General features: G+C 37.6%; 1 protein-coding gene and 1 long non-coding RNA gene across 4 annotated transcripts in view; both read right to left on the bottom strand.

The window, feature by feature from the left end:
* LOC112989448 (uncharacterized) overlaps positions 1-17,963 on the bottom strand; it is a 28,749-nt gene extending 10,786 nt beyond the window's left edge. For both annotated transcript variants that reach the window (XR_010390038.1, XR_010390037.1), the window contains exons 1-2: positions 17,871-17,963; positions 7,046-7,102 (exon numbers count right to left, since the gene is read on the bottom strand). This is a non-coding gene — a long non-coding RNA (uncharacterized LOC112989448). The remainder of the gene's footprint in view (positions 1-7,045; positions 7,103-17,870) is intronic.
* Positions 17,964-21,515: 3,552 nt separating this feature from the next.
* Positions 21,516-27,731, bottom strand: part of FAM117B (family with sequence similarity 117 member B) — a 35,405-nt gene continuing 29,189 nt past the window's right edge. For both annotated transcript variants that reach the window (XM_026110537.2, XM_064515209.1), the window contains one exon: positions 21,516-27,721. In XM_026110537.2, coding sequence (XP_025966322.2) covers positions 27,403-27,721 — 319 coding nt within the window. In that variant the 3' untranslated portion in view covers positions 21,516-27,402. The remainder of the gene's footprint in view (positions 27,722-27,731) is intronic.

Below are 27,731 nucleotides of genomic sequence, written 5' to 3'. Positions count from 1 at the left end.
AAATACGATATGCTAATTTTCATTGCAGCAAAAGATCCCAATAGTCTAAATCGTTTACCCCCAAAGGTCCCCCTCATCACACTTCTTATTGCTATGGTGTATAGATTTAGAGTAGGGAAGTTCTGACCTTTTGTCACAACACAGCTGCTGTAAACTACCTCTGAAATACAGTTCAGGCCACATAGAAAAGCATTCAGGAAATGCTGACTTAATTCCTCTATCCCAGTTGCTGAAAAATATTCCAGTTTGTTCTGCGCCCCCACTAGCCATCTCAGGGATTTCTGTGGAGAAGAAAAGTCAAAAAAACAGTCAGAGGTCAGCAAAATGTAGAAGAGATACTGGAAATGAAACAAAAGCTAACCAAAGTTATGAAAAAGAAAGATGATGAATATGTAGTAACATCTGACTCAGAGCTGAACACCAAATTAGAGGTAAAGCTAAGGACCCTTAAGCAGTGGACTGACATCTGGCAAAGCCAGGGCAAAGCATTAGTAAGAATTCACATGTCAGATATGAATACATGAAAATGATACAACTTTTCTTGCCACTAAAAAATACTAATTACTTTCAACAGGGCAGTTTCCCTCATTTGCACAGTTTGAGAGGCCAGAAAAGGGTATCTAGAGTTGCATTATTGTTTTCTGCATCTATTCAAAACCAAAGAGGAGAATTTCTTAAATTATTCTCCATCATAAATTGCCTCATTACTATATCTGTGCATACCTCCCTGCATACGCTTAATGTAGGAGGAATAGCTTGGCAGTTTCCAGTTTACTACATTAACCGAAGTGTAGCACATAGAGTCTACCAGCTAGACTGCTGATTCTTTCTATCACATAGGGCTCATTTGGGCAGGGGGAGGAGCTTTGCTCTCCATTTGCTAAACACATGCATCATTAAAGGCAATTGGGTAACATAAATCCCTCATTTGTGTGATTCGAAGTTTGAAGGCACTTCGCACATCAAACAGTGGATGTGGACATCCAGAGGAATCTGCTGAAAATGTGTACTTTGAACAAAAGTCTGCAAGGTGTGGTATGGGCGTGCATTAGTAAGAAGTTGTTTTTACTATGGTATGTTTTGGATTCGCGAACATCTCTTTTCTGATCTCCCCTGTTAAAGTAAATACAGTAATTTGTCCTCTAATTTAAGCAGCATAAATTTCCATCTTTTTCACATCCTTGCACTCTTTGGTTTTGCATAATCATTAGCCTGAATCTTTCTTAAAAGGTTCATACAAATTTGGGAACTATTTCTGATCCTAATGTAAAAAAAAAAAAAAAAAAGAAAAAAATCAGAAAGTCAAAATCTGCTTTAACTCAACTGAGTCCCATCAGGGTCCAGAATCTGTTCAAGCTGCTTGTGAGATCAGACAGATCTTTCACTTTTCCACTCTTAACCTCAGATGACGAATCTGATATTCCAGCAGATCCTGTATTATTAGTTCATTATTTTGGTGGACCTTATGGTTTTGGAACTTACTGGCTGGAGGTTTTTATACTTGGGACAGAGATAAAGTACAGTTCTTGGTGTTACACAAAATATATTTTTTCCACCTTGCATCAGCATGGAAATGGTCCTCTTTATATATCTACGGCATCTAAAAGAAGAATAAATTAATTAGAAGGTTTTGCCTTTAATTTCTAAGAGCACACACAAACCCTCAATGGATAGTCTCTATTGCCTTTTAGGAAACCACAGTACATCCAGCAGTTAACTGCTGCAGTTGAAACATCAAAACATTTTCTAGATTTAAACAGCACTGAAACAGATTGAGTTACACTGGTGTAATTCTAGAGTATCTCAGTCAAGTCAATGAAGCCTATCAAAGTCAATGGAGCAAAGCTACAAGAAGCCTATCTGAATGTAATTTACAATAATTAATTTGATCTTGTATCCTGATGTAACTGAAAATTAAGAGCCAGAACAGTTCTCAAAAATCAAATATTGCACATCAACAAAGCCCTTTCTGTAAGGAAAGAAGTAAGATTTGTTTTCATAGTAACTAAGCTTTGGAATAAAACATTGAGGAAGAGGAGGAGATGGTTTTCTCCCCTTCTAATCCAATCTATTTAAGCAGGGAGAACAGCAGATGTTTAGTAAGAAAAATACTGTCTGAGATGCTGGTGACACAGAATCCGGCATCAACTTACTGAAGATGAGAAGGTAAAGAGACTACAAATTCCGTATTTCAGTTTTTCCAGTCTCTAATCTGCTGGAATCTAAGTGTACAAATTCAGACTGGTGGTGTGAAAGGAAGCCACCATTTTTGCAAGGAAAGCAGCTTGCACCACATATTATACCACCATGCACCATTTGGAATCTTTGGACTATCTACAGTGTTGCTTGCTAGATGTAAGCACAGGATTATATGATGCAAATTTTTATCTGACCAAATTATTCTTGTGAAGAATAGTGTTATGCCATACCAGGAAAGTCTGTTTTAAACAAAGGAAAAAACAATCCTTATTTATAATCTTTTCTCAGCTTGCTGCAGTATAGTGCAGCAACGGAAAATATTTTCAGTTTTGGGATATGTCTGAATTGTATCTGACATGCCTTGGCAGATATGTTTGAAGCTAATCATTTTGCTTAGCTGCCTTGAGCATTGCTTGCACCTTTTCCTACCAGCCTTTTCCAATCACATTTTATAATTTATGACACAACAGTTCGTAAGGCTGCCACTGGAAAAAATTAGAGAGAAATCTAAACTTTTTAATTTCCCTCTGCAGTAATATCTTCTTGACATTTACTTTTCCTATTTTGTCATCCATTCTGTGTTTGACAAGGAAAGTACCAAGTTTCTTCTTTCTCATGGGAATATTAAGGTCAAGGTTGTAAAGGTCTCCCTTCTTTTATATATGTCAAGTTTTGACCTTGAGTTTAAAATGACCCTATATATGCAATGATTCTGGATGTCTATATGTATTGCTAATGTATTCCTCTTCCCACATACATTACTGACTACATTATGACACAAGGGCCGTTACTGCAGGCAATATCATTTGCCTTTGACACACATTTTTTCCCCATTTACATTTATTTTGCAGATGTTTCTGCTATTAATTTTCCCCCCACTGTTAGAAGAATTATTGAGCATCTAGAGAAGAGGTAATAAGTGGAAAGAAAATACAGCTGATGCTCCAGCAAGGTGCAGCAGCCCCAGTCACGAGTGTCTTCCTTGCTAGCGGCGGGGCTCCACGCAGCTCACAGCAGGGACATCGCCATTCCTCGCTGCAGGACCACCTCCCGCAGTCCGCAGCCTGGGCCCACCTCTGCGTTCCAGCAGCTGAGGCCACCACCCTCCAGAAGCTAATCCTGCCTCAGCTGAGGCGCTCTGTGCCCCTGTTCCGAATCACTTCCCAGGAAAGGCACAAATGGCTAGGACCGCCACTCGATTTTTTGCACTTTGCTGTCTTGACTGTAGTAGGTAAATGATCTGCAGATATATTCGGCACAGTATAGTCAAGTACAACTCTTCTAGTTTCAAATAGAAATGTCACCTGCTTAAGTCAAGGTGATATCTGGTTTAGTCTTTGAACATGATTCTGCCTAGATTAATGCTGTCCAGTGAAACAGTACATTGAAACAAGACCATCTCAATACAAACCCCCTCATAACTGCTAAAAAAAAAGATTTGCTTTCAATTTGACCTCAAGTTGTTTTTCTTTTTCTTGCTGGAAAACTTGCTTGCCCCAGGACAAAAGAATGTTGTTATACACTAAATTTTATTTTAAATCTATATAGTTTATATGCTTATATAATTTAATGTTATAGTTCAACTTATTCTGTCCAAAAAATAATTAATTATATTTCTTCTGAAAAGTGTTTTTGCTCCATTCAGTTGATCTACACAGATCTCAAAGATTACTGAGAAATACCAAAAGTGACTTCATGGTATCATATGCAGTGACAAGATAATTTTAGTTTGTGGCTTTTTGTCTTTCTGTCTTTTTCCTTTCTTTTTCACATTCTGAATTTTTCAATACGTACTTATTCCATAACAAGTCTTTGGGATACCTTAAAATGTTTATGGTCTCCTGAGACCATTGCTGTTTCTGATTAACCTCTCAATGCTCAGATTTGAGATTCCTTGAAAAAAAGATATGAATGTTGCATTTTTACAAATAAAGAAAACAAAATTTCTGTTAAGCTCTAATTGTAGTGAGAGAAGCACTTTCTTGAAATAATTCTTGAAAACTTTAACAGTGTCTTATACTGAAACCAGGATTATAGGGATTAAAAATGAATTTATGTCTTTCCAATTACAAATGTAAATGCCCGCATAACGGTATTTAATTCTAAGCATGCTATTCATTATTGAGTCACAGCATTACAGAACTGCTTCTAAGGTGGAAGGGTTATGGAAAAGAAGTTTCCCCCCCATTCTTACACCTTTACCTCTTGATCCTTAAAACAAAACAAAATTTTATGGGAAATGGTTTGGAAATTAATATTTAGAATTACATTACAGCTGCACAGCCTTTCAAAATGCTGTCTGCTGTTTGTAATAAGTGTTTCAAAATTAATTTTCAAGAGTATTAAACATTTAGAATTCCTTTATAGTGTTTATGCATCTGTTCCCTCATATTTGCTTCCAACTTCTTGCATTTTTTCTTGTTTAGAGAATTATGTACTCTTAGTACTCACTGGAGTTCCACCTCTAATACCAGGTATATTTTTCACTGTTATCAAGTAAAGCACTTGTATTTCTTTTGCAAATATGCTTAACCATTATGCTGTACATGTTTACTAGGTTATTCATGATGCAGTTTTCATTCTTAAAGAACAGAACTCCAGGTCGTATCATGAGCAAGTAATTATAGTGGCTATTACAATTTTTCTTAAGCTTCCATAAGGCTCAAGAAAAAGAAGAGAAAGTTATCCCTTTTTACACTGTATTAAAACTACTGGAAATGTTACATTGCTAGGAATGCCTTCTTAAGCCCCAGAGTTCAATTAAAGGCATTTAAGCAATAAATCAGCAACAAATAACATATTAAATAGAACAGTAAAAAACTGAAATTCTTCTTCCTTTGCAGCATGTCCATATGTACCCCTTAGCTATTTTTTCTTTCCAATAACCAGCATTTCACCATTGTTCCACATGAAGTCTGACTTGGACATTTGTGTTTCATTTTTTAATTAATTCCTCCCCCAACACCACATCCACCACATCTAACTGCAAGTGTTGTCAAAATCTGAAGGTCTTTTCACTCATCAGTTTGAACAATGTGCTTGTTTTGCCATCTCCAGAAGACTATTTTTATTGTGTAAATAATTTGAAAGTGTCACACACTTTATTTTTCAGTTACTTCCTTTTATAGCCATTATTTATTTATCTGAGAAAGAAAATAAGCTAGGGCTCCTATTATCATTTCAAGCAGAACAGGATGCAAGGGAAGGCAGAAAATGATGGATGTCAAAAGGAGGACCCTCCCTTCTTCTGCCCAGCAAAGGTTTTCAACATTTTTTATATTATTAATTTACCCTACATGTACTGCTGTAAATTCAATTGAAGGTGTCATTCAGAGAACATGCATGTATTTGAAAAGCCATTTTATACCTGAAAAGAAAACCACTGTACTAAACTCAGATGTATGCAAAGTACTTGTTAGCAAGTGTTGATGGCAATAACAGGATGCTCGGAACACCTCTCTCTCTTTCCCCCACATCATTTCAGATGCTTCAAGCTGTGCACCTGGTCCTTTCTTCCCACGCATCCTTCTCCCATTCACACCAGGTTTGCATCCACCTCAGAATGTTAACAGAAGCCCATCCACAGAGATAGAACAAATCCAAATTTCAGCCTGATATGCTAGAACTTGGCAAAGTCCTATGCAGTTCTGCAGGAGGGACCTTAGGGCTGAAGTGCCAGGCCATGTTGAGCAATAGCTGTTGTCGTGCACTCAAGCTATTATTGGACATTTTCAGTCAGTAGACTGAAGGTGAGTTCAATGCTACTGCTGGGTAGATGTGCACACACCTTGCTATCAGAAGCAGATCCTTCACCTCCTTGTCCGCTGTGAGCTGGCAAGAGCAGAAGACTCATTATTACTGTATGACATTTTAATTCTATTTATATTTAGAATGCTGGGAATTCCAATAAATACTGCATGTACTCACACCCGTGCTCCCAGAGATTTGCTCTGCTTTTGGACAGAAGAAGGTGGAGAGAAAAATGTGCATTGCTTAAACTGGGCATTTGCAGTGTTTGGGCGCACTGTAAACCATGAGCATGCAAGAAGGTTCCTGTTAATGCTGTAAATACAAGTTAAAATCATGGAATATATATCTCTGGCACTTTTACACTTTGGGGCATAGATTGGAAGAGATTTGATTTTATATATCAACTTTTAGCTCAGCATTTACTACTGTTCTTGCCATGCGCTAACAAGGCATGAGGTGAGCCTGTGTGAGAACGCTGACAAACGCAAATGCTAAAGTTGCAATTTTAACTATGCTGTAGTTACAGTCCATTTCTCTCATGTTTCCCCAAAACATTCTGGTCACTTGGACCTTTACATATTTTACTTTTTTCTCTCTTTTACCTTCAGACCCTTGTCTCACTTGCCCAGGAATTAGCAACATTTAGCCACAAAGCTGTGTATCTGACGCCTTACGGAACAAAGCCTGCACAAAATACAGAGAAGCGTTGCTGTGGATGAAGGATAAATCCCAGGAACTTGATCCTGATGCCAGCAAGCAAGTGGAGATGTTCAAAAAAGTAAGTGTTCAGTCATCCATACAAGTATTGTCTATACTAGGCAATGTATTGGCTGCCAAAAAGTACTTTTACAGTTCACCATGATTTAGGTGGAGGCAAAAACATGTCATCTTAGTATAATTTTCACCTACTGATATCTATTGCATGTTGGTGAAGAGGTTCAGCAAACAGAAAAAAACCCCTTCCACATCTGGACAACAAAAACCTTTTTGTTCCCTGTATTTGTTTTTAAAGCAGAAGAATGCCCTTACCAAGGCAACAAATTACTATAATAAAGAGGAACCACACAACAGTTCTCCTACTTGCATAGAGACTTACCTTCCAAAAGTGTCTCCAACTTCCACCTCTCCAGCAACTGCTCTTTTAAGTGCTTTTCTGGAAAAAACAAAATAGTAAAGGAAAGCTTAATTCTTTGTTTTCTGCCTAAAACACTCCCCTCCAGGATCACACTGTAGCTATGCTCAACATGTACAGGGTTAAAATTCTGTAATAGGAAATAAATGCATGAAAGTCAAAATTACATGTCCACAGTTAGGATACTGTACAAGATTACTTGCATATCATCCAGATATTTTCACCTTTTGGAAGTGGTTATAATTACGATTTAGTATTTCTAGAATTTTCTCCAATAGGTGTTCAATTTATTGGGGGTATAGCTAATCACCTTATTGTATAAGCATGTAAAAATATTCATAACAAGGGAGCATGTCCCAGTGCTAGAGATTTCCAAATTGCTTTGTATTTATAGATTCTCTAAGCAGAAACTGTTGCAGGTATTAGACTGCATAATAAAAGAGTCAAAGACAGATCCCCCTTTGCTGTTGTCTTCCTGTTTAATGGGTGTAGGTACAGATGCAAGTAAGGACTACCAAGTCCAAGTTCGAGAAGCTGAAGGGGTGTCTGTCAGAAGGTGAATCTGCTTGGAGCCAGTCACTGAAATTTGTTGTCACATTCCCTCTCAGTCTACCAGGTATCTACTGTAGCACTAAATCCCTCCTGCTCATCTGCCTTCCCCAGCCTTCCAGACTAAGAATGATTGAGCATGGTATTTACTGTGGCAAATTCTGACCTGATGGCCTCTGCAAGCTTCCTGACATTCAAGCGCTTGTTTGTCTAGTCATTATAGAGAGAGAGCAAACGTAGACATTTAAGTATTATATTACAATTTCTTTTCAATTTGAAAAAATAATCCAGAGAAATTCTGCAAAGCCTTGTGGAAGGGGAAAGGCTGAGCCATACTCCCTATCTTCCTCTACGAAAGGAAAAGATTCTGTGCTCATTCATCTTTGAGCCTTCCAATTACTCTTTTGTAAAGATGCCCTTTGCACAAGTATCTGGCTGCAAGAACTACACTACACAATTTTAGAATATACAGAGTTTTATGAAGAAACAGCTAGAGGATTGGTTGTGTCTTTCAAGCTTGAGATATCTCATCTACTTTTTTTTTTTTTTTTTCTTTTTTAAGTAAATGAAATAGGAAGTCAATTGTTTGTGATCCATATACTTTAGAACCCGACAGTTAAGCAGCTTTAAATTTGTTCAATGGCTCTGTTATCTCCCCTAGGTAACTTTTCTGCATTTCTGCAAGACAGCTAAGCTCACATCCAAAATCCTTGAACAACCTGTATAGACTTCCATCCATGTTATTCTGTTGCACAGGAGATAAATTTCCTTTATACTCACTAAGACAAGGGGTTCCATACAAATGCAGACTTTCAAAATAAGAGAATGATCATTTAATCTAGAATTAAACAGCACAATCAGGCTCAGCACATTCAAGGTCATTCCCCATGCTCATTTCCTAGTCTATACTGAAGTATGAAACACATTTATCCTCCTCCTCCCTCGCTTTTTTTTTTTTTTTAATCTCTTTGGTCATATTGCATATTAACATTCCATCTATAAAAGAGTATTTCATAGAATTAATAAAGTATCTGATGAAGTTAATAAATAACTATAGAGCATTGTACTTACAAATGGAATCTTCTTGTTAAGTGTGACCAAAATTTTGGCATGTTATCATTATCCTGAGGAAATACAACCACTCCCAGCGTTATGAAGCATAACCAGAATTTCCTTAACAATTTCTAAGTACTATACAAAGGTATTTTTACAAGCAGATACTTGAGAGAACATTCTTATTATGCAGCTTGCACTGTAGATATCAATAGACTGGAGAAATGAAACAATAGGTCCATGTGTTCTTTCTTTCTTTCAAAATAAACACTCTTTTCTCAGCCATTACAGAAACCTCCCTTAAACAACCCCACTGAAGAATGCAGGGAGAAGATAGGTGACATTTCCAGAAATCTCAGTAAGCAAGCAAGAAAAAGAAGACAGAATCTAGAAAGTCATGAACATTCATACTGCAGTTTTTATTAGGAAAAGAATTACCTGCTTCCTAGAATCCTAAAAAATGCTACAAAATTCTATTTGCAAATCTCTAATCTTTTCTTTCAGCATGCGTTTTCTCTAATTTTTCTTCTTTTTCACCCTAGTTATAATAATATAGGAACATGTTTAATTATAAAAATACTTATATCTTTTTATTTTACATCAGAACAAGTAAATTCAGTGTTCCTGGAAATATTAGTCAGGTAAGTAAATGATTACATATTCATTAATTCATAGCTATTAAATAAAAACAGAGTTATATACCATCAGAGTAGGAACCTCCTCTCCCTGACACCGACGGAAAAATCAGAACTTCCACTGAAATAGCTTGAGTTATCCAAATGCAAAATCAGCATGAGACAGATGTACGCTGTCCTTGTCTGTACAGAAAATGGACCACTGAGATTTCAGTACAACCTGGATCACAGAGCCCTCTCTGACCAATTCTTTCTTATTCTGTTCAGATCAATCTTGTTGGATGAAGAAACTTCTGTTGCAACCGAAACTGGAATAGTTAAGACATGCACGTATAACAATTTTAGCTTTCAAGAAATTTGACTGTATATCTCAGCAACTAACATAGTCACCCACATGCGTGAAGAGATGCCAGGTATACACTGAATGGTTTCAAATCATCCCTATCATCCACGTGACTGGATACTTAAGTCCTCTTAGTTCCCTCTTATCGGGATGTATGACACTGCACATGATGCACTGTGCTTTCTCTGAACGAATTTCATACAGATTTACAAAGAAAGAAATGCTATCATGTGTGATCAGCTTCATATCCACAAGTCAAAGATAGAACTTTTTGATCCACAGCAAAAAGCTCCTCCATGGAACAAGCTGTTTTCAAAGCAGTGTGGCTGAGAGAAGAGAGAGCAAGCAGCATCAGACCCTCTATGGGCCTCTTATCTTATTTGTAGTCCAAGCTATTGTGGTAGGCAGAGGACAGAGAATTTGCAGACAAGTAAGATCTTTGCAGAAGGTATGCCCAGTGTGGGAAGGGATTGTTATATCTATTATATCAAAGTGGATAGAAATACCCATAAAGACATACATGCATTAGCTTTATTATCATATATTTTCTTTAAAATTACTTTAGAAAAAAATGAATTTTATAGCATATTTTATCTTTTACCTGGTTAACTTAATTACCAAGAACTTAAGTTATTAAACATTTGAAAGGCATCTAGTTTAAGGGCTGGCACAATGGTGATATGGTTAAGGATGGTTGCTATATATCCTCAACCACCTTACCAGCACTACCATGCACTTCTTTCCAGATGCAGACACGGACACCTTCAGGCTTTAGAACTGCAAGGTCCATGATTCATTGTTCCTGTCCTGGACGCTGTCAGAGCCTAACTTTCAGTCTGTGGTTCCCTTCTCAAGCGGACAGCTGCACCTCAGAGATGATGGCTCTGACATTAGCGATGGCACAGTAGGGTAGAGTTGGCACACACAAGAAATTGGCTCTAATTTCACCTGATCCACACTTGGGAAGAAGACAAAGAAAACAGTTTTGTTTTTCTTCTTATTTTAATGGCAGCTGTCGGAAAGCTGCTCAGCAGTTTGGAATGTTAGAAGTATTCCCTCTGGAGCTGGATTAGAGAGAAACAGAGAAAGCCAAAAGCGCTAAACAGATAGCTGTGTAACCCTGGAGTAAAACTTATTGCATCGTTACACATACAGAGAACTATATTCTCTGTCATACAGAGCTCCCTCTCAAACTGTGCAAGCAGGCCCTAAACTACACCTTCTTGTAGAATCTCATAATCTCCTTTTGTTAAATAACCATGTAGGATATATATTGGTACAACATCTCCAAAAATAAATCTGCCAGTCTTATTGGAGGGGAAGCTACAATATCTGCAAGCCAACAAAAATAATGATTTTTCATTCTACTTACAGTTAAGGAAAAATATTCATGTTTGCCAAATAAAAAATAACAAAACTGATGGGAACGGAAAAATACTTTCACACTGAAAGAGGATATTACGAACAATGGAGACAAAAATCAGATCTGTCAATATCCTTTTTAAAGGAACTCTCTGAATCATAATGCCTAATTTTTGTATGTATGATATAACCTTGAAACAATAATACTGCAAATTTTTTGTCATCTTTTATGTAATAATTTCTTTAACAAATAATGATGGGACAGACTTACCCCATGCATACACATTTGTTTGGGAATTTCTTCTGGCCTGCTGGCTTTAATTTTCAGCTCTTCTGGCAGCGTTTTTTCAAATCAGGCCTATTTTTATTTCTGGATTTTTTCCAATGACAGAAGTCCAAGGAAGAAGCAATTTGCAAATAAACAAGCTTGATGACTCTCAGCTTTTAAGCTCAGAGAAAAGTAAGAAAATTCAGGAAGCTAAAAATGCCTTCAATATCTGTGCTCAGAATAACGTTTTGACATTTCTTGTTATTACTTTCAAAATAGAGGATCCTCTGAAGACCCTTTTTACAGATGGAGCAGTGTTCCATGAGATCATCCTTAATAAATACCCTAGGGTTAATGTAGGCAGCAACAAAAAATATCATATAAATGAATATTCCTCACCTGCAGCACAGATGGCTCAAAAAAACCAACCGTTTTCTACTGAAACATGTTAACATCTTTAATATTTTCCACACAAAGTGTTGCAGTAGGAGGGAATGCTTCGATCCACCAGACCATGGGTCGCACAGCCTGAGAAGCTAGCATACACTTTCAAATGCTTCCCAGTCAGGGGTACATGTGTGATAGCCTTCTGCAAAAGCTGGTGAGCACCTTGCAGCCACAGCTAATGTTAGAACAATTCAAAATAACTAGGGCTTAAAACAACCTAGCACAGCAAAATAGAGCTAAAGGTTTGCTCTGTCCTTTGTATAAAGATCAATACGCCAGTTTTATACCGCTTGCAGAATTTCTCCAAAGCGTGAAAAAGACTCTGGACTTTCAAATGAGAACATACACTCATTTGAGAAATACCAGGTAAAATCCAGGAGTTAAAGAAAAAAAAAAAAAACTTCATTACTTACAGAAATTAATTTTTCTTCCTTAAGTAGGTTATATTGCAGTTATCTGGATATATTTACACATAAAGACATTACGTCTCACTGTCCTACTTTATTCGTTTTTAAGTTTTGCAGGAGAAAAAAAACCCAAAGGACTAAAGAAAGAGAAGTAAAATTCTGTCACGTATTAGCAACTAGAAAATTGAATGAATAGGATAAGCAGTCAATTCTCAACATATTTTAATAATAATTCAGGAATCTGGACTTGCATCAACACTGTTGAAGGTATATTTTGCAGAGAACAGAATGAGAGGAGCAAGCATTTGCAGATGACAGGGCTATTTGTTTTTGGGGTTAGGTTTTGTCTTTGTGAGGGGTAGAGGTGGTTGTTGTTGCTTTGTTTTTTATAAGAAGTATGAGAAGCCATAGAGAACATAGCAAGGGACACTGTGGCACGTATGGCTGCAAGTCAGTGCAGTCCAGAAAAATGACTGAGCTCCATCACAATGAATTGCTGCAAACAGGAGACCTTTAGTGATATCAAAGAGGTAAATTCAGTTGCTGCGCACGGGGAAGCTACTCAGGCACCACACAACCGCAACATGAGCACTGCATGAGACAGAGGCAAGGACCTCTTTGCACCCCTCTGCTGCCCTCAGTGTCTCCAGTTCCACTACTGTCTAATTGAAACAGAAAATATGTATATGTGGACCACTCTCTCCTCCAGAAACAGGACTGCATCTTTCAAAGATTTTCCAAACCTTTTTTGGGTTCAGAATTTTCTGATTTAAACATACAGTTTAAACATATAATTTTTAAATACTTATCCTGGTTGTTGTATTTAGACTGTTATAGTGTAAAACCAACCAACCAACCAAAGAGTCAGAAATAGGCTTGAATTGAATAGATCAGTCTTAATTCTTATAGGTTTTCCAGTAAATCCACTAAAAATTTCAGTTAAAATATTGGGCAATATTCTCTTGTATGCAAATACAGATCTAGTGTTCCTTAAAGCTGTAGCACTACTTCAATCAAAAGCAAAACCAAAAGATCCATCTCTAATTCTGACAACAATTAAACATCTTGTAGTGCATGTCTGTAATCGTGAACTATGTAGGTGTCCAGCACTCTGCAAAGAACAGGAGGGGTCAGTATCTTATGCAGTTAACATTGTCTACTTGGACAATACTACATTATTTTCTTAAGCTGCTCAGCACAAAGATAAAAACTAAGCAACAATTGGAATAACAGCTAATGTATAGCAACTGAGATAGGACAGTGTAGCCTGTGTCTCATACTCTATCTAATAATTCATATTTTACAGTATCTTAAGCTTGTCATTTTTGATCTGGAATTCATTACTTCTCCAAAACTGGACATCTAAATCAGCACCTGTGCAGCCTCTTACACACTCACTGCCTTCTAATCAGCTCTTCCCTTCACACGACACTCCAAAAATATGACGAACATACAAGTTATCTACGTATCAGTGCTGCAGCTAGGTTCTTCACAAGGACTGCACATACTTTACATTTGTGCCTCACTATTCCAAGCAATATTTTGCTGGTGAGACATAAACCACCCCTGGAAAAAAATGATGCCAACCCATTTCTCCTGCCTCCAAACAGTTAACATCAAAACAGGGCAAATATTTCAGCAAATGGATCTGTTTACAAATCCTTTCACATTTTTTTCAAGATGTTTGCTAGTAACTTCTGCTAGCAATTGGCACAGACCACCACTGACAGGTCACATATGCTACCATCAGTAAGTGCTGAGAAAGGGCCTTTCAAAATGGGACTTGAATTTGGACATCAGACTTGTAAAGCCAATACTATTGCTCATGGTCATACTTTCAGTAGGTTTTTAGTTATCTGAGCCAATGCCTTTCTGCCAGCAAAAGTTAAAAGCCTCCATAATAGGCTCAAATGCTGAGAACTTATATAGCAACTGTAGCACACATTACGAATGTTTCGGGTGCATGCATACTTGTTGCATAGAGAATTAACATGCTCCAACCCAAACAGCAAGAGGAAGCTTTGTTTCAGAACCAAGGACTATAACTCACACGAAAAATATATTTTAAGTTAGTAATACTTATAACTGTAGTTTTATGTTCTTGAATAATGTATACTCTGTGTATTTAATCTGCCAGGATTTTGTTGCACTTATTAAACCCATGCGTTCTTTTAAGAAATATATACAAACTGTGGGCAAAAATGTTTATGGTCGTCATATACTAATACATATTTCATATACAGAGAAAGTGCCTTTTTCAGTAACAGAAATTGGGTAGTGTAAGGAGAGCTATTCCATACTCACTAGGGCCTATAACAAAGCTAATTGCTGAGGCCATATCTTCACACTGAGCTAAGCTCAGTGAGGAGCACTTAAAAGGTTTGACCAGCCAGCCGGGCCAGGCCTGGACACAGTGGGTGGTAACACGTAGCCACACTGAACACGGCTACGTTATCATAGCTGCACTAGTGCAGCATTTCTCGCAAAGGTCCCAGAGTCCCCTGCATCTGTCTTGCAGGAAGTTCAGATACTGTGGGTTCCCTCTCTCTCCCCCCACCCCAAAATGAGAGAATTTGTCCTTCTGGACACACAGAAGGACATATAAGAAACCAAACACTGCAGTTTTTACCAGCTTCGCAGCCTGAACATAAGCAGTGCTAGAGTTTTATTCCAGCATGAGCTAGCTTGCTTCTCTGTGAAACAGTACAACATTTAACATAAGATTCCTGTGCGTACTTTAGGGGAAGACATGTATTTATGCACATGATATAGACTGATGTAACATACATTGAGCAAGAGCCCAAACAGCTTTGCAGTGAAGACAAGCCTGTAGTACCTTGCAGAATCATTGACAATCCTTTATATTCACCAGGACGCTAGCAAAGTCAGCAGAATATTTGTTACTGGTAATGACATATGAAGAGGAAAGGAGACAATCTAACTCTCAGACCAAGCCTTGCAGAACTACTCATGCAAAAGCATCTTGTAGACTGAACTCATTAATAAAAGCATTAATACACAGTTATGGAATCCCACATTGCTTTTTCATGATTAGTCATATGTCATTATGGTTTAAGCTAAATATCTGAAGATATGTTGATAAAGCTCTAATCTGTATTGTTGTGTATGTGGAAGCCATTTTAAACTGTGGAAAAAAAATAGGGCAAGATAACTTAGCCTCTACAGACTGCTGTGGACAAATCTAAGGCATTCTATGCACTGTTTCCCTCCACGCACCCCTCCCCCAAATCCGTAATATGTAAAGTGCATCTAGAATTGTAGTCGATTTATTTCTTCCATAAAGTTGAACTGCCAAAGAATAAGAGGGACTCTGGACTTGTCAGACTTCTATGATCAACCAAAAACTCACTTTTTTCCCCTTTTTGTTTTATACCATTAAAATTGAATTCATCTTAAATAAGCTCTCTTCAGAGAATTGAAAACTCCCCAACTCCCAAACCAAAAAAAAAAACCAAAACCAAAACATAGATGGAGATTTCTCTATAGAGAAAAGGAGAGTTAAAGATTTAAAGATTTCAGGAAAGATTTTCACTGAACTACATGATTAAAAAACATTAACAAAGAACTCACTCCCCTAGACCCTTTTCAAAATATGTTACATAAAACTTTTCAATCACTGAAGTTCATTCTGCCTTGGCTCCTCTGATGTCTACTGCTTCTCCAATTGCTCTTGAAGAATTATCAGGGAAAGTGATAACAATATCTGAATTTCCAATGGAAAAATATACCAACATTTGACCCCCAGTCCTACGTTCCCAATTAACAGTCAGAAAATGTTCTAGGCTCCTACTGTACTTCAGAAGTTACTGCAAATCCATTTTCTCTCTTTGATAGGTCAACCACATTTTGCCCTTTGCTGAAAGCGCTACATGCTACAACGTTAGACAGCTGCACTAAACGCTTGGCACAGGGAGAGAATTCAGTCTACAATTTGCATATTCCAAATTCCACTAGTACCAAAAATGTGTCAGTAAGCAAAGAAAAAAAGTAATGTAAACACCCTTACAATACAGTATTTGATGCTGGCTACACTGATAAACTCATGTTATGGAGCTCACACACTGACAAAGCGAGGAAAGTTTTAAGTGTAGTGTGTTCTACATTGCATTATGAAATACTTTTATGAAGAATGCCAAGAGTCTCTGCTTGAGTAAGTCCTTAATTCTAAATGATCTGTAACATTGTTGAAGTTGTTTGTGAAGCAGCTGATACTCTTCCTCGTCATTGTATGTTCTGATTTCAGCCTTACCAAACAACTCAAGTTACGCCACCATTTCTGGTTTGTTGAGAGAGAGAAATACATCAGTTATTATTTGTTTGCCTTAAGAAATATTCTGAGATCAGTTTTAATATTTTATTATTTAAAAAGGTCTTATTAAATCTAACAAATAACATCATTTAATCTCATCTTTTTCCTATTATTGAGAATAAGTCCAAAGATGTATCAGCACAGTTCAGCCTTTTTGCAGATCTGGATCTCCTTTCAAATCCCGATGCCATGGGATATTCATATACTGAACTTCTTAATGTTTAACAAGAGTCAAGGGGCAAAATTTTATAGTATTTTGCTAGCGTAGTCTTCAAAACAGCCTAATTTCATTTTGCCATTATAAAGAATGTTTCAAATCCTACCTCAAACATACACCATCATTATCTGGCATTATGGTGACATTTAATTTCCAAGCAGATAGAGCATTAGAAGGCCCTGCCACAAGCATTAAGCAAGTCATCCTCTTTAATGCCTTGCTTTTGGGATATTCTAGTGCTGTTTGAAAATGTATTACACTGTTAAGATTTGATGCGGTAAAATTTGGTTTCGGATGAATCAGGTTAAAAAAAAAAAAAAGGCAAACTAGATCTAGCTAATTACTTTACTTTCTTCCTTGGTCTTCCAAAAATAATCTCCCTAGGGCTACCAGTCAAATACTAGTTCCAGGAATATACTCCAAGGCATACAATGGACTCCTTTTTATCATTATGTTTTCAAGGAAACAACATGCATAGAACCCACACCTCTGAGCCTGCTAATCTGTATTTAGGACAAAAATGTGGATAGGATGATGGTGTCATTTCCCAATCCTTAGGAAGCCATTACTTTTCATTTTTAATTGCACTTCGTAAACTTTAGAATTGTTCTGCTAGTTGTCTGCAATTTCACAGGACCACTTTGACAACAAAAGTGAGACTGAGCACAGCTTCTGCACTCTTCCCACTGCAGCTGGAGACAGATTCAGCGTGCTAACAATAGGAGCACACCAGCAAACCTCGTGCAACACAAAAGGTCAACATTCTACTGTCAGAGCTAGTACAGTCCCTTGCAGCATTATTTGCAGAAATTTGCTGACACTCAGCAAACAATTCCTGGGAAGTGCAACTTTATGGGTTGAAGACATGGCTTACAATTTTCATCAAAGACTCTAGGAAAAAGTCATTTACTGTGTGGGGAAAGGAAATTGTTCCATGTATGCTGCAAGAACATGCTGCTAGCAATCTCTTAGCAAGGGGTTAAATATCTACAGCTCACAAAAGATTGTTAGCAAAGAAAACTAGACTATTATCAAACTGTTCTATTTAAAGAGAAAATGGAAACAATAACTTCATCTCAAGAGAGAAGTAACTGGCAATTCTCCTACCCCTCAGCTTAGTTTGCAGTTTCACAGCTGACATTAATTGTATTCACTACATCAGTTATGGATAATTTTACCTGCAAATTGTGGATTCTGCCGTAGTTCTCCATCTAGCTGACCCAGCGCTGAACTCTGAACACATCTTGCAGTCAAACATTGCCTCTATAAACGCTGTATACACAAAAAGTAGTTTAAGGCATGGTTAAAATCTTGATTTTGCCAAAACAATACAAAAGATCCAAGCTAGGCGAGGATGTAACCCTTCTGTTAATTTGACCAATAGAAGATGACATAGGTCAAATTCTGCCCTAACTTGCAATCGGCTTCAGAGGTTTGGAAAGATGGAGAGCTGCAAGAGAGCATAAATTCTCACCTCTTGCCTGACACACACAGCCTGATGTACTCTGGCAACATGCGCTGTTCACAATCACGTAGTGGAGTACCTACTGCTAAGAGGTGGGGAAGTCTCCCTAAAAGCCATTTCCCTCAGCGGAGCAATGTGTTTATACTGGTCAGCTACTCATTTATCGTTAGCCAACGCATCCACAATGGATTGTTAACAGAGGTTCTTAATAAACAGCTTAAGCAGACCAGTTACACACCCCTGCTCACAAGTGTAGGAATTGATGAACAGCATTCTACTTTGCTTGCGGTAATTAGTTTCTAATCTAATACTGAAATATTTCTTTTCCTACAAACAACATTACCACAACATGAAAGTGTTATTCATTACAAACATGTTCCCATATCAAAACAAACATCAAGGTCAGGCCCCTTTCAAAGTACTCCCTCCAAAATACAATGCATGCCCAAAAGCTGCATATGCATGCCTCTATGTGAACACCGTACTTGCATAGAATATACATGATTTTACTCCAAGTCTGCAAAAGAGTCTCTCTCCTACCCTGCTTGGTACTGATGAATGTAGTGGAGTATTCCTACCAGGATGGGCAGATATAGCTTTTTTTTTTTTTTTTTTTTTTTTAAAAAAAAACCACAAGAGTCTAAAGCTAGGAGCAGGGGGCTCCCAGAGACAAGCCTAGCCTAAAATCTTGCTTGTCCTGTGAAGAAAGAAGCCAAGCAATGCTGAAAGATAAGTGAAAGCTGGAATGACACGGTACTTGGGATAACTGGCTTTAGGTATATGAGACAGGGTACTGTATACAGACAACGCAGGAGGTGGCAAATAAGGCTTGTTTGGCAAGAGGAAGACTTGGAAGAAGGGTACATGCAGTGGTGATGCACCCAGCCTATCTCCAGAGTGGGAGAAATTCACCTGAATTATTTCTTCTTCCCTATTCTAATTTTAGGTCTACTCTACGCAGCACTGAACCCTGAACATGCCTTGCAGCTGAGCACTGCTTCTACAAATACTGTATGCAGAAGGAATATTTTAAGACAATAGCACTTGATTATAAGTTTGGAAGGGATGACCATCTTATACAACTTCAAAATGCCAAGTAGAGACTCAAGAGGAAGCAAAAGGACAGCATGGGGGTAGGATAAAATACAAGCAGCCTTCACTGCAATTTCTATACTGATTTGCTACGTAATCAGGTTTACCTCTAACAGAAGGCTGAAATATCTGAGAAATTCTCTTAGCTGGTTTCCTGTCTGGTTCTATTTCACCATCTGAAGAAACAACATGAACAGCCATTTAACTGAAGAAAAAAACTTCTCACAATAAAAACAGTGAATCAAAAATTGAAGAATGGTTTTTGCTCACCACACAGAATTACTCTTTCAGTTCTTTTTGTCTTCATAGATTATCTTCATCAGCTTCTTAATGTGTCTTGCAGTTTCTGTAACACAAAGCGTGAAAAGAATTTAAACTCCAGAATTAACCAGCAGAAAAATAAAATAAAATGAATTTGTATCCCTTTTAGTATTAGTGTTAGTAGACGTTTGCTATCTATTGGGCTAAGAGTTTGGTGTGTAAAGTACTACTTTGAGCTTAAAATGACCTTCAACTCCCAATTTCCTTGTAAACATGCCCGGTAACATCAGGTCTTTTCAATACTGGTCTCTTATAAATCCTAAAGCCCAAGTGGCTTTTTCTGCCTGAAAAGCCCTTTAAGTAGCTCCATTTCTATAGATAAAAATCAACTGCACAGTCATTACCACTAAAATGCAAAGAACCATCCAATATTTGCAACACAACCCACCCACATACCCCCAATAAAATGGGACAGAACACATCTAAAGGAATCAGACATGTGAGGTCAAATTAAGAAATTGGAATAGGGTTAGTCGAGATTTGGGGAATTACAGCATTGGTGAATTGCTATGGCTGAGGACTTTTAGTGGCTGGTTAAGCTTTTGTTACATTTAATTCAGGACAATTTTACCTAAAGTTTTGCTTGGTTTTGTTGTAGATTTAGAAGAGATACTGAAGTATACTGCATGACATGTACTGTTAGTTTGCACTAGAACACTTCTAAGAGAAACAAATAAATATCAGGAAATAATATGTATGAAACATGATAGAAAAGGATTTAAAAGATATATTTACAGTAAAATCATCCTTACATGCATGAAACTGTAGCTACTAGATTTGTAGTTAGTAGTGAAGAAACAGTTTAATGGAAAATTTGGTCACAGCATATTTAATAGAGAATCAGGTCCTGCTCACCTGAAGACAGGTAAACATGGTAAGGTAAAATGGGAGAAAGTGTCAAGAGACCCTTGAATTCTGCCCAAAACATCAAGAGTCATGAAATCCTCTTTTAAACTTTAACAAATTAGTTTGGGTTAGGCACTGATTTACCCAAGGAGCCTGCTGTGAAATCCACATTCCTGGGCACATGCTGCTGCTGTTGCATGTATTCGCCCAACCCTCTTCCCACAGACAGAAAAGCACAAGCCAGCCCTGGTTTGTGGCAGACACGTTGGAAGCCCATCAATTCCTCACCCATATACAGGAAAATCTTCTAACTCTCATTTCATTCTGGGTTGAAATACAGCTGACAATGACTTTCCAGAAGAGGAACTGTTCCACATATTCTAAATACGTAAGAGTTAAATTGAATACAAGAGCTAGCAGAAAGCAAAATACATCATTTATCTAGCTTGCCATTACTTCTAATGCAAAAGGAGCCCTAGCTCCAAATTTTGCCCCTCAATATAGAAGCCCGATTTGAATGGATAGAAACTAATAATTAGGCGAATTCCAAACAGTGGGCCACAGAGCCGTCAAGGCAGCCGATAGAAGCACAAACACGTAGACTGTGAGACTTTATTTCCACAAAAAGCTCAAGTACCTTCCCTGGTAAGTTACTTCAATAGTTGTATTCTACTGAATAGAAGTACCAGCAGGAATGCACATCTTTTTTCCTCCTTCCTGCCCTTCTATCTTCACTCCCAAAAGAACATTAGCTGAATCCTTCTGTTGCCAAAATCGGACTGGATTGCATCTTCCTCTACTAACGCAATTGTAAAGTGTTCAGGAGCAGACCAAACCTACTGCAGATGAAGACTGGGAATTTAGGATGAGGACTGGGCTTATCCTCAGTGTGCCTATTCTGAGGACACACTGGAAGGATAAGGGTAATGTTTAATCAAAGACTTCCTCCCTGATAAATTTACTCTGAAAGGGCTAAAAAGCATATATTTTATTTGTGGTAAATGTCTACTGCCCTTGGGGTAAATTCTGAAGGAAACCTTTAGGCTATCAGAGCACACAAAACTCCTACCTACCAGAAACGACAAAATTAGCCCATAGGTAGAAGTGATGACTTTTTATTTTAAGCAAAAAAACAAAAAAAAGAAAAAAAGGAAAAAGAAAAAAAAGGAACCCCCCCCCCAACATTCCACCATTGCAGTTTATAAAATTTTCAATGTTTTCAGTGGAAACAGTTCACAAGTCAGAACTCAAGATTGAAAATAACATTGTGCAAAGTAGTACTGGCATAACTACACATAGCAAGGAGACTCGTGTAAATCAAGAATTCCATTGAAATTAGCTGAGCTGCTCCAGTTTTACACCAGTGTACATCACCTCAGACCACGGCCTTTTCGCAGAACATCCCTGGAATTCCTCCTGCTTACAAAAATAGCCTTACATGCAACAAGTAACCTATCAGCACAACATACACAAGAACATGTCCACAAGTTATCACAGTGTAACAGAGGAAAATATACCAGCCAATTTCATACAAAGGCAAATCTAATGGCAGTTTTGGACACCCCTTGACTGCCAAACTCAAAAATTGCACATTTTAATAAATGAAAAGTAATTCAGAATAAAGTCAAGCAATATTCTTTAACAATCAACATATTGACAATTAGGATCGTTGAGGTGTCTAGAAAAGGTTTTCATTTTTTAGCTTACCAAATTTTCCAAAGTGTTTCAAAATACATCTTTTTATGAAATATAACTTCCAGTGTTATCAGGCCAAGTACTTTTCTGCAATTCAGATAACCATGTCAACACTACAGAAGCCTCTGCTGCCAAATACAAAACCCAGTGAAGAATTGATGAGCAAAGACCATATTTAAGTCATTACTGACGACATGCAATGAGATCAAGAAAGCACTAATAAAATTCCATGAGCACTTGGAAAGAGACTGTTGCAATTCAGTTGGAATACAGGATTGGTATTTCATGAAATACCTTTTTATAGTTAGTATTCTCCCCCCACTCGACTCTACATACAAAGTAATATTTTCAAAACAATGCATCTAGGTCATTCTTTGTATTAAAAAAAAAAAGCAAAAGAAAAGCTAAGAGCAGAACTGATTTCCAGAGGGGCTGAACACTCACAAATTCATGTCAAGAAAATATACAGGTACATTTTGCAATAAGTGATCATTTTGTTTGCCTGCACAGCCGGGTTTAGAAAAAGAATTTCATAAGAACTGTTTGACCACAGTGAAACCAAATCTTCCACAGCGCTTTTCATTCACCTAGGTTAGGAAAGCTGAACCTTCTCTATTACCTTTTCTAAGAACTAACATTTTAGTTTTAATACACACCAATCCATTTTGGGTCTAAGCCACCACAACACCTTTAGGCTATGACTTTTGATGAAGGGCACTTAAACTATGGCATTATATGGAGAAAGCACAGTCTTGACATTCTCAAGTAAGGGCCTTTTTTGCAGACTATATTAATTTCAAGAGAACTAGTGGAAATAACATGCAAGTTTTGCTTTGCACATGCTTATATAAAAAGTGTGCATCAGTTCTGGATGAGCACAGGTGTGAGAGTCTATCCATAAAAAAAAAAAATCTTAAAAATACCAGGCCTGCCTCAAACCAGAGAAATAAAGGCAGCAGACCTACACAGACAGTATGCATGTGTTCGTAATTAGACAAATAGAAGTCAAAACACCTATGAAGTCATCAAACAGCACTGATCTTTGTAACTGCAAGTTACTGGTGTCCTTTTATGCGGTGCAAAAACTGACTTTTCCCTCACCATCTTTCAGAGTTTCACAGAGAAACTGTCAGATACTCAGCAAAGAAACATTAATGATAAGAGGGAAGCCTTTCGGACATCACTGGCATCAAGTTACTGTGAGGTTATCACTGAGCATTTCAGAGATGGTGGGGAGAGAACAGACAGTAGTCCAGCAAGGAATTACTGCTGTACTACTCGAATTCAACAAGCAACAAGTTAGTCCTGAGGCAGAAGAAAGGTTAATGGATATGACTTTCCTTATTTGTTCAGTTTTTCCTCCTGTTACCAAGCTTTCTTCTTTAAGTTAACGCATCCTTTGCTTCAAAAGCTGTCTTAGCAACTCTTAACTCCTTGAATATCAAGTTCAGAAGCAATATGCTTTATATACAGGACTATGAATTTTTAAATGTGTTTGCTAATAGATGGATAATGTTAACAATATTTTCAATATTTCCAGATATTACAATAAAATGATGCAAGTACCTATTCTTAAAAGCTTTTTTCTCCCCAAAAGGCTCATCTTCAGTGTTTTCCAATGATCTCAAGTTCTGAATTCCAGTACACCGTATTTTAATAAACCAGAAAGTAGCCCTGAGAGTAAACATACTTTTTAAGAGCTGCTATTGTTTTACATAAATCAAACACAGAAATCACTTACTTCTATAGTACTCAATATTTCATTTTCTCTCCCTTCTTTCTCATAGGGGATATGTACATGCAACCAAGAATTTCCTTCCAAGGAATTTGTACTCGAGCATTAGCTTTTACCGCCTCAGTACTTAAATTTGTTGCTACAGGATTATGGCACCAATCCTGTGAGAAAAGAACAGCAGAAGCAAGTTAAACTTTAACAAAGAAGTCCTCTTGCCTTGTGCCTTGAATTCTTAAGGCAAGGAGTCCAATAGTCATAGCTGCCAGCACAGGTCTTTATTACAACAGTGACCCTCTACCTTGTGACTCAGGTACAGTTTACAAGTAGGGGAACACAATTTAGTACATCTCAAAAATCAACTGTCAGTGTTGCTGAACACTCTGCCACTGGCCTTTAAGTGTTGCTAGAAGTATGCAATGTCGGGAAAACAGTATCAAGTGTGTCGAGTTGTGCATAAAAATAGACCTTTACTTTTTGTAAGCTATGAAATAGGCAATCAGAGAACTGACTAGGTTTATGCATAGTTAGGACTGAAAGTATGCCAAATGAACTTGAACTCTTTTGGTAAAACCATGCTGGGGTAATGCATGGGTAAAACCTCCCAAAACTAAACATCCCACCCCATACACAACACAGTTTTAAAAAGTCCCATGCACTCTCAGATCTATTTTGAAATTGATTTAAATACTTTATTTAACAGCCCTGCTATGACACAAGACAGCATATAGGACATTTAAGGCTAATTTTTATATGCACACATGTAAAAGCTGGTCTTGGAACAAGAGCTGTCTTATTTTCTCAATTCTGGGTCTTTAGCATGGATTGATAATAAAGCAGAGCTGCCACTGCAATGAGTGGAGTTGTCCTGCACATTAAAAAAAAAAAATTATGTTGTCCTGAATCCAGCTTGTTTTTATAAAAAGCAAAAACCTCATATTTACATTTGGTTTTTATCAGAGCAGCTCACTAATTTATACAGTACATTGTCTGCTAACATGCAATGTACACTAAGAGATGCTCAAGTACTACAGTAACAGGTGCAAAAGAAAGTTCTAAGGTAAGAAAGACCCTTGCTATTTGGGAGAGTCACTCAGTGATGAAAACAAACATCAGAATGCAGTTTTGGTGAAGTCAGTTAAGTCTCAAGGCTGTAATAAAGGCTATTTGTTAACTTTAGCCCTTTGGTTCTTAACAATTCAGTTAAGATATCCTCATAAAGCACTAGGCTATTTGGCACTGATGAATCTCTCCATATGCTACTACTATGGAATAAACAACAGACTTGGCAAGCAATTCTTCATCTCAAATATGCCATCTTCCATGAAGCCAGTCATATCAGGTTTACACAAAGCTATCTAAAGCAATAAATTTTAGACTTCAAATTTCACAATTTTCAGAAGAAACTTACCGATATCCATAAAAACTACAAAAAAATTATCAATTGATAATACTACAGAAAATTGAAGCACCAAGCCACTTATTTTAATCTCCTCTCCCCAAACAACTTCTTAGTGTAAATCAGAGCTGTCACTTCAAAACAAAGTTCTTTAAACCCATCTGTATAATCCTAACTATTTTGATCGGAAGAGCAAGATGGCAAACCAAATTCTGCTCATTCGCTAATTTAACAGGTCTAATATTTTAATACTTAGTGGTATATTTTTCATTTGCTGAACTTTTGCATAATGTTTTAAAAAGGGGTTCATTATACCATGAATGCAGGACTTATGTAGGCTAGCATGATTTACACTTACTTGCTCTGTAAACTTTATTGCTATCTGACAGTTATTTATGTGGCATTTACAGGAACAGTAAGTGTGTATCAAAACTATGACTGTAACCTGCAAAGGTATGCAGGTACTTTTTCTCCAAATGAAATGTCTGCAAACAAACTTAGCATACCAAGCAATGAACACAGTCATTATACCTGCAGTATAATATTTAAATATATGTAATTATGAGATGACCTGGGTATGCAGCCGATCCATGGGAGCTATGTATATACAAGTCAGTGAGAACCGCGCATGTGCAACAGATCATATTCAGACCCAGAGACTGTCCACTATGACACTTACTTTAAAATTACTGAATCTACTCTGTAAAAGAGGCTACAAGGCCAATTCATTTTGTAAGCTGAAATTACACTGGCATTCAAGCAACTGCAGTTGTTTGCATATATATATCATTTTACTCAGATCCAAGTAATGAACTTCAGTAACACAGGAGAAGCCTTACTGAAGTTCCAGAACAGTGTCAGTTTGAAATACCCACTTCCCCCATTCTCATTTATTATAGTTGCCAAAGAACCATAAACTGCTGCATATCATGACCAGGTGTCAAAAAATCCTCTGCTTTACGCTCCAGCCTAGGTTGCTAGTCAAAAAGGGAGAATGTATCTGTTGCTGTCAACTGCTGTGTTACAGAAACCATACCCTACAAACCATCACCCTCAACAGACCCACAAAACACTGCTATGGCGAAAGGTAAGAAACCATGCTCAGATATTTCAGTATTATGTGGCTAGGGACTATAATACAGTGATGAGTCATGACAGCGCAAATTTGTGCCAAGAGTGGTTAATGATTCAGGCTGACTAACGCTGTAAGTAGCCAAGAAATCCTGTAAGAGGCAAGTAGCATATTTTCTGGAAAAAAGGGGATAAGAGGACAATATTTTTTTCCACCCCTACACAAAAATCCTATGGACAAATGCAAAACTACTGGGACAAGTGCTTTAAAATGCAATTTTCCAGGCAATAAACACAGGTAGATGAGAATTCTGTGAAGGAAGGAGTTTTAAGAATATGACTTACCCAAAGCACAAACTTCAGATTTGAAAAAAATGTGCACTATAGTCTAACACTGCTTTTTGGATACTCTTGTTTGAAAAATATCAAACACATTAATTTGTCTTATTTTATTTAGGGCTGAGGCTGTTCAGCAAGGTCACATGATTTGAGACTGCTGAAATATTTCAGCAATCCTTTGGTCCCAGCAGCTGAAAAACAGCCAAGAAAAAGAACTCTCCCTACCGAAAAGAAAGGTGTGGCGCGGGGGGGTTGTGCTCAGGAAAGTATCATTTGAACACTTGCTATGCACCAGAAAAAGCACGTTTTTGTTATAAAATACACATATTTATACAAAAGACATCTTGCAAAACCATTTGATTGCCCCTCCCTTTGCAGATCACAATGGTAAATGGGGTCAGCTGGTTGGTCTTGAGATTTTTTTTAATGGAAAAAGAAGTCAAAAGACACACTGTATCACAAGAACTGGTCCTTTAAATGGCAAAGGATTACAACAGTCTTCATTTTCACCAGTGTTTAAAAAAGCAGGCGAGAAAACAGAACTGGAGTCTTCAGACAGTGCAACAGAACACCCGCTGCCGCATCATCCTGAACTTCTCAACGTAATACCAAACTGTCATTTGTACAAGCAGTTTGATTATGACAGTGCCATAAGCAGTTAAAATGCAAACAGCATGATCAGGAAGGTCCAGTCACCTTGTTCCAAATTTTTTCCCAGGTTTCCCAGAAAAATGTCAAGATAATCTAAATCTATCCTTCAGCTTCCTCAGTATGTCCTGATTGCTGGAGTAAAGAGGTCTGTGGTATTATTGTACTTGTTCCACGAGAGATCCTGTCTTGATCTGTGTTTGCAGATAGGGAAGCCACAGAAATGGGCTGCAACAAACTGGGTGCCATGCCAGAGGAGACAGTCAGGCTGTGAGTAGTGCCCTTGAGCGTAAGATCCTGCGTGGGAAGAAGTGGCTTGAGGATGCTGACAAGACAGAAAGCAGAGCCACTTTTAGGAATGAAATTCACTTTGTTCTTGTCAGGGCAGTAGAAGGCTGGAATTTCATGCAATGGCTTTGGCCTAGAAAGAA

The sequence above is a fragment of the Dromaius novaehollandiae genome, chromosome 7 (assembly GCF_036370855.1).
Source record: "Dromaius novaehollandiae isolate bDroNov1 chromosome 7, bDroNov1.hap1, whole genome shotgun sequence".
NCBI lineage: Eukaryota > Metazoa > Chordata > Aves > Casuariiformes > Dromaiidae > Dromaius > Dromaius novaehollandiae.
This window is presented reverse-complemented; position numbering and strand designations above follow the sequence as displayed.